Genomic DNA, 12200 nt, shown 5'->3' on the forward strand with positions numbered 1-12200 from the left:
AGTGCCGTACAGCCACCTTGAGATGATCATCGTCAACCCAAGTCTCTTTGACCCAAGAGATCGTGATCTTCTCGACCCAGCCGAGTTAATTCCCTTTGTCCCTTTCGAGTTTTCATCAATCTCAAACGCATCACGCAAGTCCTTGCGGTCGCCCAGGGATTCGTAAAGCTTTCGCAGCTCGCCATGGAAGTATCTCGTGCAAAACCGTAAGCCTTTTCTCCTTCATACAAAGCCAAGAAGCCGCACACCAATTTCGAATGACGATCGAATCTTGATCCAGTAGCCATTATCAGAGCTAACTGAAAGCTTTATATTCAAACAGAAACCCTAAGCGCCACCTTTCCTTTAACGTAAAATTTACAGTTTTCGCTAGCTTTTGTCTTTCTCTGCATGAAGATCATAGCGTCACCTGAGGCTATCTCCATGGAGGCAGCTGTGAGCAAAGAAACAAAAAAAAACAGAAAAGCGTGCCTGTGTGTTAATAGTAGAAGTTTGGACGTGGTTGGCGATTTCGTTTCCGTTTGCGTTTTTTTTCATACGGGCTTCTTGATTTTTTTCGTCGTTTAGAACTTACTCCTTTGTCTCCCCAGATCGGGCTCCTTCTGGAATTTGGCGGCGAGCGCGACCGTCTCTCCAAGTATGGCGATGGCGATCGGCTTATAAACGACGTAAGCTGGCTTCGCATCTGGTAATCCTCCTCGCTGGTTAGTGGAAGAGGACCAGTGCTTGTGGATCTCAACCTGTGTAAGACCTCCACAAAAAAGTTTTAGAATGTGGAGGAAACATCCTCGATCAAGTACCTGTTCCATGGAGGCACGAAGTATCTCTTGGACAAAGGATTGTGGAGAACCAGATCGCGGAGAGTGAGCGCCGAGATCACGGGCGAGTCTGTAATAGATACACACAAACCAGTCGATATCGTGTTTGTAATCGGAATTGGATTACCTGGATACTCTTCTACGAAGCTCAAGCTGGCTCGTGTCTTGAGACTATACCTGCGGGGGGTTAAGGGAACAAGCCAGTTGTTGCGTCTTGCGCAAGAAAGTTTTCTTACTTGGATGCTCTTCGTCCTACAAGCGCTCGGATGAAAGTGTTCTCGCCAAGTTCTAGCATCTTGTGCCTCATGAGAGCGTTCTGCTTTCTCAAACGAGCAATCTCAACGTCCTTCTTCTGGCCACCTGCAGGCATGTAACTTAGAATCCATCCAAAAAAGAGCGTTTACTGCGTTTACTTCTCTTCCTTGCTTTAAGTTATCGTGAGACTCTGATGTGGTGGACGATGACAATACCGGCCCTCAAGGTATTTTGATAGGCACGAGCTTTCATGGGATCAACACGTAAAATTAAGTAAAACTGCTGCACAGAACCTGCCTGCACGAAAAATCGAGAAGATGGTCTCTTTATGACACCGTCGAGAAAAAAGAGAAGAAAATCAACACTTACAGATTTAGTCTCGCCGTCTACTCGCATTAGTGTCCAAAACAGCCCAGTCTCGGGCCATTTCAAATTACAATCCCCGAGAACTATTTCGATCATACTTACTATCCTCCTCCTGCGAGAAAATCGACAAAAAAAAATATATCAATGTCCCTGGCTAAAGAGAAGCTTACACTTGTGAAGGAAACAAACAACAACATATCGTCGAAAGACAGTTAGCAAAGGCGCTTCCAGACCAGCTGCACAAGAAAGAAGTTCTTACCATAAAAACAAAAACACTTTCACGTACCTGGAAAGAATCTGATTCACCATTTTGATTGTATCTAGATACTCCTCGTCGCTAACATACTCTTCAAGCCTCGACGTCTTATACAAATCTGCCGGATCAAACGCTCCGTTGGTGCCAGAGCAGCAGGCTGCAGGATAAATTCCATAGTCAGATACGAACGAAATAAAAGGAAAAAAGTATGCAACTTACTACCACCAGCAGCGACGAACTGGCACGCAATAACAATGGGGTCCTGTTCCTCATAATAGCTTGACGCTTGCAACAGGTCGGCTGTAAGCTTCTTAGGACCGTCCTTGGAACCGAACTTTTCCACCAGTTCTCGCAACACATAGGAAGGATGGACGTACTCGATCTCCGACATGCACACCGGACACCTGAAAAAAAAAAAAGTTTTGACGTTTAAGAAGCATGAGAAAGACATGACAACAAAAACGAAACACTTACAGCTTCGAGCGGCTCATCTTTCTCCGTAGGCAGGAGTGACAAAACGCATGCCCGCAGTCGATTTCCACGGCGTACTTGAGCAGCTTGTGGCAGATTGAGCAGTCCAGGAAACTTATGGGCTTCTCCTGACGCTTTTGAAGCTCCAGCTTCTCTTTCTGCTCCCTCGTCAACTTTCCTCTCCTTGCCTTCTCCTTTTGCTTCTTCTTATCTTCATGTTCCAGCTCTTCCTTGGCCTTCTTTGCTTCTTCCTTGGCCTCCCTCTGCTGGAACCATTGCTCCCTGTGCCTCTCGACAGCCTTATTCAACTCGTTCTTCCTTTCCTCGGAGAGTCCCCGCTTCTTCTTGCTTTTCTTCCCTGCTGGATGCTTGCGAGAAAATAAAGGAAAGCAAAGCCATCCGCCGGACTTAGCTTTCTTCTGCTTCGGAACTTTTTTCTTCACGGGCTTCTCGGGCTTCTTAACTTCCAGCTTAACTTCAGGCTTTTTCTCGGGCTTCTTCTCGGGCTTCTTCTCGGGCTTCTCAGGCTTCTTCTCGGGCATTTCAGGTTTCTTTTGCTTCTTGACCTGCACACTCTCCACACTCGACGCCTCGGACCTCGCAGGACTTGGAGTGGTCGGTCTACTCGTTGGTCGACTTGGAGGCCGGCTACTCGCTCTACTACTCCCTCTACTACTCGCCTTGCTACTTCCTTTGCTGCTATCACTTTCTACAGGCTTCTGGATCTTCACTTCCGGAGGCTTTTGCTTTTGCTTTTGCTTCCGCGGCTTCTTGGAGGACGAGAAGAAAGGCCAACACAAGCGTGGCTTTCCCGGTGGCCTTGGAGCCTTCGGGGCCTTCGGGGCCTTTGGAGCCTTTGGAGCCTTGACTTTCTGAGGCTTTGGAGACGATGGTGGTGACTTGGGCCTGTCTCGCTTTGGTGACTTTTCTCTTTTCTTCTTGCCTGCTTTTGGAGACGACGGACCCGAGCCAAAGCCACACAATCCCAGACCAGATGAGCGAACGTCCGCCGGCTCGGACCGAGAAGGGGCTGCTGGCATGTTGTGCTTACCCTGGTACAAAGGATTGTCCTTGATCTCAAACCTCCGAAATAGCGGATTCCGAATCATACAGGAACGCCCTACGCTGTTGAAGACTGCCCGGATCCAAAGGTAGAAACCAGCTGCTCCTTTCAAGTCAGCCCGACCATCGAGTGTTTTCCCTGAAAGAAAAAACCCCAAGAACACATAAGTTTCAGCAAGAAAAACTATGATCGTTCTAATGTCTAATGGAGAAAACGAGCTCGAGAGCTCGAGAAAAGAGGAAATCCTAAATGTAGCCCACCGTCTAGTTGTGCCCGTCGAGTTACAAGATCCGGCGCATGGCTACACTCGCATTCGCAGCGTACGAGATGCAACATAGGGCCCTACGCATCATCGTACCTCGCGCCTCAGCCGGATTGAAGAATGCGGGAACGAGATCGCGCTCTCTACGCCATCGCCGCACTGCCACTGCCGCTGCCGCCTACGCCATCGCCGCCGGGCGCCCAGCATTGGGACGAAGCGTCACTTCCGCCCTCACGCTTCAGCTGAAAGAACTTTTAGGGCTCCTAAGGTCACTTCCTTTCCCGTTTACATGTCATAGTAAGCAAATAACACGTCAGCTTGTTTACCTTTACATGTTAGCACATGTCAGACAGAACATCCAATCACAAGTTGACACGTCACTTTTATGTTCATCACAATGTCATAACCGCGTTTTCCACTTCTACTTGGATTGTTCCTCCGGAGAGGAGGAACTGGGCCTCTCCTTCTTCTTGTAAGCGTCTCCCAGCCTCGCCGCTAGCCTCTCCCGCCGCGCGTCGCGCTTCTCCTGGAGCAATTGCCGCTTCTTCTTGTCCGCCTCGTTCATCGCCGCGACAACCTTGGCGGCCTCGTCCTTGGACATGAGCTGCGGCCGCGGCGGCGCTGGGAAAATCCCCACTTTCCACAGCAAATGCTGGACGATCTCGGTGGGCTGCGCTCCAACCGAGATCCAATACCTGGAAACCAAACAGCGATCGAGCCCTGGAGAAATCTAGCGCCATTCTTACTTGATCCTATCGATTTTCATCCCAATGCGCTTGAGCCCATCTTGCCCTGGAGAAGATCATCGCTGGAGACACTCACAGAGACGGAAATCCAGTACCTGGCAAGGGATTGTAGTAGCCCAGGACCTCGACATGCCTCCCGTTGCGCGGGGAGCGCGCATCGGCGGCGTAGATGCGGTAGAATGGGAGATTGCGGCCCCCAAATCTCGCGAGCCTCAGCCTCACCACCATTGCCCTAGCTCCAAGGGTTTTTAGGGTTTTTAGAGGGGGAGAGATGCGAGCGCCATGAGCTTCTTGCTGCGGAGCTCCTTCCAGGCATCGCAGGAGCAGCCTGCGGTAGATGCCAAGCAGGAATTTCGCGGCGGCGTCACGAATCTTGGCCTCGAGCAGCAGATCCAGGCTCCGGGTGATCTCAAGGAGGCAATGCAAGCGAGGCCGAGGACGCGGATCCCAGTCCAGGGCCACGCGGATGTATCGAGCAACGAGGGATCCGTGCTTGTTCCTGGAAGTAAGCTGTTCATGGTCATGGATTATCCTCGCTCACTTTTCTTTGCAGAGGAGCTTCCGAATGAATGGAGCGCGGCACCAGATTTGACGCATCTCAGCCATTTGGATCGTGGATTCGTTTTTCCTGGTGAGTGTTTCTTGATTTCCTTCGCTAGAGCTTGAGAAATTCTTTGCTTTGCAGGTGAACAAATCAAAGTCTTTGTCACGGTCTCCTCTCGCGACCTCACAGTTCCCGAGATTATCACTCCCTTCAAGGTTGCTGCGGTGATCAACAAGAACGCTTTGCTCAAAGCCAATCCCGTCGCCGGCGAAGTTCTCGAATCGAATGCCGGCGAATCACTTCGCGAGGAATGGCACAAGAAGAAGAGCGCGCAGCTCCTCGAAAGCTTCCAAAGGTCCCATTTTTACGTGAGCGTTATCAACGAGAACAAGGTGGACGAGTCCGACCAGCACGACGAAGCTGAGAGTGTGGTTCCAGTAGTGGTGGAAAGAGATGGATTCGACCCTGTTGCAGCTGGAGGAATCGCGAGACGAGCCATCACCTCTTGCGCTCTTGCGAACGGAGACATTGTGGTATGCACCGAACTTTCGACTCAATTCTTTTCGAAATTGCTCATTGATAAGATGGCAGGGTACAGGTTATGCTGGAAGTGACAGTGGTGGTTCCACGCTCGATCACGCACGAGGCGGTCCTCGAGGTCCTACAGTACGAGCAACACAGCTCTCCCATGTCGGCTTCCAAGACGATTCCCAAGGACTTGGATCCAGCGCAGGATCTTTTGCACTGGCTGCTGCCTCTGGATAGGAACGCGTTCACGACGCAGCAATCGTCCGCTGTCCCGGCAGCAAACGCTGCCACTGGTACGCAGAGGCTTTCATTCGGAGCTGCCAACTCAACGCTTTTCTCGTTCGGTCACTTGAGATCGTCTTCGGCTGGTTCTTTGCCTCCAGTTGCTCCGGCCGCAGCTCCTGCGGCAGTTCCACCGTATCCACCATCTGCACTAAACACTGCTCCAGGGGAATGGAACAAGCTGTATCCGGAGAAAGATCTTGGCTCCGAAGAAGTTGGAAGCGAAGGATTGCTCTCTTTCCGGGGTGTACCGCTGGAACCTCAGCGCTTTTCCGCTCACTGTGGATTGGAAGGCCTTTACGTACCTGGAAAACGATGGTGCAAGAAGATATCCGTCGTACAACCTTTACGGATCAATTCATACTCCGCAGATTGCAACGCCGAAGATCTCATTTGCGTCCTTATTGAGGTTCGTTTTTAGTTTGAACTTTCGTTCTCATTTGCCTCCCTTTTTTTCCTGCAGAACGTTCTTCCTTCTGACATGTCCGATGTCTGTATTTATATTGATTCAATTAGTATCATATGCCAAGCGACTAGCCCCGGTGCAGTTTCACAGCCAATTCCTGTTTCATGCGTGGAAACTGGCGAAGATGACAAACTCCCAAATCTATGTCTCAGGTTTGAATGTTTTACTTGTTTAGTCTCTCTCATGGAAATACTCCTTTTTGCAGAACCGGAGAACAACATTCATTTATTTTGAGACCCACGAGTTCGCTACTGAAGGTAGAAAGTTCTGGCAAACAGAGTTATTCTACTCCTCGACAAGCAAAAGAAGCATCTGATGGCGGGAGTTATGCAGTTCTAGTGGCCTGTCATTGTAGTCACACTCGTAAGTTCTAGTTATGGCGTTCGATCTTAGCATTAACTTGTTATCTGATACCAGACTCGAGATTTTATTTGAAACACTCGCTGAAGTGGAAACCACGACCCGCGAGGGACCTTCTTGTTTCAGTCTCGCTGGAGAGCAGCACGCCAACTGGAGTTCCAAGTGAAGCTCTCCCCCAGCTCAAGTCACAGGTAGACAGTTTCAAGTTATTTGCCTTCACTGGAACTTTTCTCCAGGTCGTGACAGTCCAAGCCACAAACCTTACATCCAGAGAACTTGACTTGACACTTTTAGCTCCAAGCACTTTGGCATGCGCACCAGTATCAGTGACTCCAGTAACAACAAACGCAGCTAAGAAATCACCCGTAGGGAACTCGCACAGCTTCCGTGAAGAACAAGAGAAAGCTCGGAAGAATTTTAGATCCATGTCAATGCCTCCTGGACGAGAAAAACCGAAGGTCAAAGAAGCAGAACAAGCGAAAGAAGCCGAAGAGTCGTCAAAGAGAACGAGAGAGAGAAGAGTTTCCGCTGCTGAGATAGTAGCGGAGAACAGCCCTGCAAGGACTCATTTGTGGCTGCAAAGTACTGTTCCACTCGGGTAAGTTTCTCTCGATGGTCTTTCAAGCTTATCTCGTGTTTCTCTTTGGATTCTTTGTCTCACGAGAGTGAGCTTTTGATACAGGCGACTTCCTGCGCATTCAACCACGGTTGTGAAGTGCGATTTGCTCCCGCTCGCCGATGGGATCATCACTCTGGACACTCTTCATTTGGCCTCAAAGGATCGCGGTAAGCTTCCAAGTTTTCTTTTTGCTTCGTGCGTGGAGGGAGTTCTTAGACTCTTGTTCTTTCTTTTTTTCCAGAGACATTGTTTGTTCCTATCAATCCTCTCCAGATACATTCATCGTCGGGAATTTCCAAGTAACCAAAAATTCTACTAGTTCATGTTTAAACTAATAAAGGAACCCGGTTCGTTGTGCCCAACGGTTGCGATTGTGCCACGTTGTATCCTACGGTTGGGATTAATATATGGAAGCGCCTCTCTCGAATACAAAGAACGCACAGGAGCTTCAAGGGACTTCTAGGGCTTCTCTCGCGGCGCTTCTTCGCAGGTATGGCGATGCCGGGAGCCTCTCGCGTGTCCGGCGGCTCCACTCACGCATCCGCGACGACGTATTCCTCTGCAATCTCCTCGTCCAGGCGTATGGCAAGTGCCGATCAATCGACGACGCCCGGCGCTGCTTCGACGCCATCGCTGCCAAGAACGTCGTCTCGTGGACCCTGATGATCGCGGCGTATGGCCAGAATGGGGATTACAGGACAGCGCTGCGATTGTTTTGGGAGATGAATTTGCAGGGCGTGAGGCCGGACAGGGTCGTGTTTGTGGAGATTTTGAGCGTTTGCGCCAAGACTGGGGATCTAGCCACGGGAATTTCGATCCATCTCCAGATTTTGGGATCGGGGATCTTGCACTGCGACGTAGTCCTGCGCACAGCGATCGTCACCATGTATGGGAAGTGTGGAGATGTGGAAGCTGCCAAGGCCGCGTTTGACGAGATCGAGCAGCCGAATAACTACTCGTGGAATTCTCTCATCGCAGCGTATGGCCAGAAGGGGCATTGCAAGGAAGCGTTGGAAACTTTCCAGCGGATGGATAGGCCGGATAAGTTTACGTTCTTGAGCGTTCTTGGTGCTTGCTGCCATGCCGAAGAAGCTCAAGAAATCCACGCCCGGGTGGTCTCCTGCGGGCTAGAAATGGACGTGATGGTGGCGACTCAGCTCATCAGCGTTTATGGGAAGTGTGGAAGAGTTGCAGAGGCCCGTCGTGTGTTTGAGAAAGTTTGCTGGGAAGACGCTGTTGGCTGGAACTCCATGCTCGCTGCTTATGCCCAGAACGGGCTTCCAGATCAAGCGCTGGCTCTCTACTGGGCTCTGAATCAGGCTGGAGTTTCTCCCGATGAAGCGACCTTTGTGAGCCTTTTGGACGCCGCCGCTGCTTTGTGCGCGCTCAAGGTGGTGTTGGAGATCCATGCACAGGTTTCTTCGCGGAGGATTCAGTCTCACATCGTCGACACGGCTCTCGTTTTTGCTTATGGAAAATGCGGCCGCCCAATGGATTCGAGAAAGGTGTTTGACAGCACCAACGGAGCAGTAGTGACACATTGGAATGCTATGATCGAGGCCTACTCACAAAACGACATGGAACGCGAAGCCATCCAACTTTTCAAGTATATGGACCTGAAAGGAATCAAGCAAGATGAAGTCAGCTTTATAAACGTCATCGGTGCCTGTTCTACTCTCGAGGATCTAGCGGAAGGTGAAAGGCTGCACCAGAGGATTGTCGACATCTATCACAAACAAGATCGAGTACTGGGAACCGCACTGATCAACCTTCACGGCAAGTGCGGGAACTTGGCTCAGGCTCGGTCGCTCCTAGACTCGATGCCATCCAAAGACGTTGTGTCCTGGAACACGATGATAACGTCCTACGCCAGGTACGGCCACTCGAAAGCAGCACTTGAACTGTTCGAGACAATGGTGTCATCCACAACGTCGAGCTTGCGGCCGAGCTCGGTTACTTACGTTGCGGTGCTCGGTGCGTGCTCGGATTCGGGTGCCTTGACCGCTGGGAGGAGAATCCACGAACACATTCTAGCGAGCAAGGCAGAGTGGGAGCTTCCAGTCGGGAACGCTCTCATTAGCATGTACGGGAAGTGTGGAAGCGTGGAGGATGCAAGGCTGGTATTCACGGCGATGAGAGAAAAGAGCCTGTTCTCGTGGAACAGCATGCTGGCCGCGTACACCCAGAACCATCAAGGCAGCGCAGCGGAAGCGTTTGATCTCGGGAGGGAGATGGTCCTCCACGGCATCAAGCCCAACGAAGCGACTTTCGTCAGCATTCTCTACGCTTGCAGCCATGCAGGCCGGTTTGACGAAGCTTACGTCCAGTTCGTCGCCATGGAAAGCGACCACGGTGTGAGGCCGGTTGCCGAGCACTATGGCTGCATGGTGGATCTGTTTGGGAGGCTGGGATGGCTGGCGGAGGCCGAGCATGCCGCCAAGAATGCGCCGAAGGGTGGCGATATCGTCTCGTGGATGAGTGTTTTGGGAGCTTGTAAGATCCATAGCGACGATGCTCGAGCCAAGCAAGTGGCAGAGAAAGTTTTCCAGGTTTCCAGAAGTAGTCTTTCTATAAACAACTAGCTCCGGAAGGTAAGGTTTTTAACTGTACTTTTTAACTCGTGCTGACACGAAACTCTTGTTTTTCAGGGAAGAAGAACAAACGCAGCCGCCTCTTCTCTCTCTCTCTCTCTCTCTCGCTCTCGCTCCGGAATGGGTACCAAAGGGGATGCGCTTGCTTCTTCGAAGCTCAAGATTGAAGTTGGCAAACAACTATGGCTGGCGGTCCCGATGATCGGTGTGAACCTGGTGCAGTTCAGCCGGACTATAGTGTCCGTAATGTTCGTGGGTCATTTAGGGGAGCTCGAGCTTTCCAGCGCTTCCATCGCCTCTTCCTTCTGCGTCGTCACTGGCTACAGTCTCCTGGTAAGCTTGTTTCCATCTTTTCCCCCCAACCAAGCCGAAGTGTTTTGGGCTCTTTTTATTCAGATGGGACTTGGAAGCGCTCTGGAAACACTGTGTGGACAGGCTTATGGTGCCAAGCAGTACCACTTGCTGGGAGTGTACATGCAGAGAGCAATGATCCTCCTCAACATCGTTTGCTTGCCAATCGCGGTGATGTGGTATAACATGGAGCACGTACTAGTCTTCTTCAAGCAGGACCCTGATATATCCATGAAAGCTGGGATATATGCTCGGTACATGATCCCTGGTTTGTTCGCACTGGCTTTTCTTCAGCCGCTGGTGAAGTTTTTGCAGTCGCAGAGCAAAGTCCTTCCCATGTTTCTGTGCTCGGCGGCGGCATCCATCGTCCACGCGCTGCTCTGCTGGCTCTTCATCTTCAAGTTGGGAATGGGAAACACCGGAGCAGCAGTGACCGTAAGCTTCTCTTACTGGCTTAATGCTGTTCTCCTGGTGGCTGTTGTTGTAATGACGCCTTCGGCCAGAGAGTGCTGGCATGGATTCTCCGCGCAGGCTTTCGAGGGCTTCATCGAGTTTCTCAAGCTCGCCATCCCGTCGGCAGTCATGGTCTGGTAAGTCTACTTTTTTCAAATGACCCGGACTGATATTTCTTTTGTTGTGCTGTAGCTTTGAGTGGTGGTCATTTGAAGCTCTGGTCCTCCTGTCCGGGCTACTGCCAAATCCGCAGCTGGACGCATCCGTGTTTTCAATCATGTGAGTGATGTCTCTTTCTTTCCTTCTTGTTTATTATGTGGCTTTTTGACAGCCTGAACACGATCGCGACATGCTATATGATTCCCAGTGGCATAGGTGCTGCGACAAGGTACTTGTAAACAAAGCCCCTCGTTTATATTCTAAGGAGAACATTCATATCGTCTGCAGCACAAGAGTTGCCAACGAACTCGGGGCTGGGCGTGCTGCTCCAGCTCGCTTTGCATTTCTCGTATCCATGGGACTTGCAGTGATGGATGCAGTTATTATCTCGCTAATAATCGTCTCGTTGCGCAACGTTCTCGGGAAAGCCTACAGTAACGAAGCAGAGGTGGTGGCAGAGGTTGCCGAAATGGTTCCTCTGCTTGCTGCTGTTATCGTCATGGACGCATTGCAAGGCGTCACCTCAGGTACCTTTGAAGCATTTCAATTTTTCGAAGTTTTCTTGGGGCCTTCTATGTTCTTCAGGAGTAGCAAGGGGATGTGGCTGGCAAGCACTCGCTGCATTTGTAAACCTGGGGGCCTATTACGCGGTTGGACTGCCATTGGGATGCACTCTGGCATTCCACTTTGGACTCCTGGGAAAGGTAAACTTATTGGGCTGATCAAGCGTATATAATTGTGTGGACGTTTATCTTTGGTACAGGGGTTTTTGATTGGTCTCCTGTGTGGAGTCACCCTTCAGGCGGCATTTCTCTTGTTTATTTCTGTTTTGACAAACTGGACACAGATGGTATTACTTGTTTTTTTCTTTTTTCTGTTACTAATGTGTTGCAATCCAGGCGGAAGCAGCCATCAAAAGAGTGGAAGCTCAAGAAATTATAAGGTTGTTAGAATAACTCTACTTTATTGTTTTAGAATTTGTGTATACAAGAAAATCTAGAAGTTGTCTTCCAGATTAAAACTATTAAAATTATTTTAAAATTAAAGTTAAATATAGTTAATTTTCTTAACTCTGGTTTAATATTAGTTTTGAATCAACTAAAATAATAGGAAAAATTATTTATATGAATATTTGTTAATAATACTATTAGTATGTTGTAACGAATATATATATATATATATATATATATATATATATATATATATATATATATATATATATATATATATCACTAGCAAGGAATGGATTAATAAAAATTAGGATTCAAAGATGTTTTAATTAAAAATAATATTATAAGTATTCGTAAATTCTTTCATGTGATGAAGTGAAAGACTTGTTAAAAACATGCTAGTAATTTTTAAAGATTGTCAATCAAGTTTATCTATACTATTTATAATTTGTTTATGGTGAATAATAAGATTGTGTATAAAGATTTTGCAAGTTTGTTTCTAGTCTTCTTGCTCCCTCCGTCTTTGACATGCATTTAATGTGACATTCTTGAACTTGAGACAATTTTAAAAACAAATTAAATATAATACTGACATTACTAATCATGTCCAATTAGAGCACTACTGATACAGTAGATAAATAAAATTAAAAACAAGCTCAC

At 49.0% G+C, this 12200-nt stretch overlaps 4 protein-coding genes across 6 annotated transcripts; 2 read left to right on the plus strand and 2 right to left on the minus strand.

Annotated features, from left to right (window-relative positions):
• Positions 1-291: 291 nt before the first annotated feature.
• LOC112345773 (E3 ubiquitin-protein ligase rnf8-like) lies at positions 292-3727 on the minus strand. 2 transcript variants are annotated; one of them, XM_024673147.1, is made up of 11 exons: positions 3490-3727; positions 2170-3367; positions 1915-2099; positions 1726-1852; positions 1610-1675; positions 1443-1551; positions 1232-1370; positions 1055-1178; positions 946-995; positions 801-888; positions 292-740 (listed from the first exon to the last, which is right to left on the minus strand). In XM_024673147.1, exons 1-7 carry the CDS (start codon positions 3563-3565, stop codon positions 1251-1253), a joined length of 1881 nt encoding a protein of 626 aa, XP_024528915.1. In that variant the 5' UTR covers positions 3566-3727; the 3' UTR covers positions 292-740; positions 801-888; positions 946-995; positions 1055-1178; positions 1232-1250. The 2 variants fall into 2 exon arrangements, with proteins under 2 accessions (XP_024528915.1, XP_024528916.1); XM_024673148.1 differs by lacking the exons at positions 292-740; positions 801-888; positions 946-995; positions 1055-1178 and having other exon boundaries at positions 1237-1366.
• Positions 3728-3839: 112 nt separating this feature from the next.
• On the minus strand, positions 3840-4474 carry LOC9650307 (30S ribosomal protein S16-2, chloroplastic/mitochondrial). Its single transcript, XM_002968470.2, has 3 exons — positions 4333-4474; positions 4238-4283; positions 3840-4186 (listed from the first exon to the last, which is right to left on the minus strand). The coding sequence occupies exons 1-3, from the start codon at positions 4463-4465 to the stop codon at positions 3913-3915; spliced, it is 453 nt and encodes a 150-aa protein (XP_002968516.2). The 5' UTR covers positions 4466-4474; the 3' UTR covers positions 3840-3912.
• Positions 4475-4505: 31 nt separating this feature from the next.
• On the plus strand, positions 4506-7393 carry LOC9650308. Its single transcript, XM_024673145.1, has 10 exons — positions 4506-4742; positions 4791-4868; positions 4923-5314; positions 5380-6000; positions 6055-6209; positions 6263-6420; positions 6475-6608; positions 6654-7015; positions 7100-7203; positions 7278-7393. Exons 1-10 carry the CDS (start codon positions 4520-4522, stop codon positions 7337-7339), a joined length of 2289 nt encoding a protein of 762 aa, XP_024528913.1. The 5' UTR covers positions 4506-4519; the 3' UTR covers positions 7340-7393.
• Positions 7394-7443: 50 nt separating this feature from the next.
• Positions 7444-11642, plus strand: LOC9631396 (protein DETOXIFICATION 16). Of its 2 annotated transcripts, XM_002968175.2 has the most exons (9): positions 9517-9627; positions 9685-9960; positions 10024-10568; positions 10624-10710; positions 10763-10819; positions 10879-11117; positions 11176-11294; positions 11354-11440; positions 11490-11642. In XM_002968175.2, exons 2-9 carry the CDS (start codon positions 9748-9750, stop codon positions 11544-11546), a joined length of 1404 nt encoding a protein of 467 aa, XP_002968221.1. In that variant the 5' UTR covers positions 9517-9627; positions 9685-9747; the 3' UTR covers positions 11547-11642. The 2 variants fall into 2 exon arrangements, with proteins under 2 accessions (XP_024528914.1, XP_002968221.1); XM_024673146.1 differs by lacking the exons at positions 10024-10568; positions 10624-10710; positions 10763-10819; ... (2 more) ...; positions 11354-11440; positions 11490-11642 and having other exon boundaries at positions 7444-9627; positions 9685-9762.
• Positions 11643-12200: the final 558 nt, after the last annotated feature.

The sequence above is a fragment of the Selaginella moellendorffii genome, unplaced genomic scaffold, assembly GCF_000143415.4.
Source record: "Selaginella moellendorffii unplaced genomic scaffold, v1.0 SELMOscaffold_10, whole genome shotgun sequence".
Taxonomy (NCBI): Eukaryota; Viridiplantae; Streptophyta; class Lycopodiopsida; order Selaginellales; family Selaginellaceae; genus Selaginella; species Selaginella moellendorffii.

Bases quoted from the DNA above. Each gene is read 5' to 3' on its own strand.
- LOC112345773 (XM_024673147.1), bottom strand. From the start codon at position 3,565: ATGTTGCATCTCGTACGCTGCGAATGCGAGTGTAGCCATGCGCCGGAT. The intron at 2,100-2,169 runs GTAAGTGTTTCG...TTTTTTTTTCAG, and splicing joins AAGATGAGCCGCTCGAAGCT to GTGTCCGGTGTGCATGTCGG. The intron at 1,552-1,609 runs GTAAGCTTCTCT...ATTTTCTCGCAG, and splicing joins TGTTTGTTTCCTTCACAAGT to GAGGAGGATAGTAAGTATGA.
- LOC9650307 (XM_002968470.2), bottom strand. From the start codon at position 4,465: ATGGTGGTGAGGCTGAGGCTCGCGAGATTTGGGGGCCGCAATCTCCCA. The intron at 4,284-4,332 runs GTACTGGATTTC...GATCTTCTCCAG, and splicing joins CTACTACAATCCCTTGCCAG to GGCAAGATGGGCTCAAGCGC. The intron at 4,187-4,237 runs GTAAGAATGGCG...TTTGGTTTCCAG, and splicing joins ATGAAAATCGATAGGATCAA to GTATTGGATCTCGGTTGGAG.
- LOC9650308 (XM_024673145.1), top strand. From the start codon at position 4,520: ATGAGCTTCTTGCTGCGGAGCTCCTTCCAGGCATCGCAGGAGCAGCCT. The intron at 4,869-4,922 runs GTGAGTGTTTCT...TTTGCTTTGCAG, and splicing joins TCGTGGATTCGTTTTTCCTG to GTGAACAAATCAAAGTCTTT. The intron at 6,001-6,054 runs GTTCGTTTTTAG...TTTTTCCTGCAG, and splicing joins TCATTTGCGTCCTTATTGAG to AACGTTCTTCCTTCTGACAT.
- LOC9631396 (XM_024673146.1), top strand. From the start codon at position 7,444: ATGGAAGCGCCTCTCTCGAATACAAAGAACGCACAGGAGCTTCAAGGG.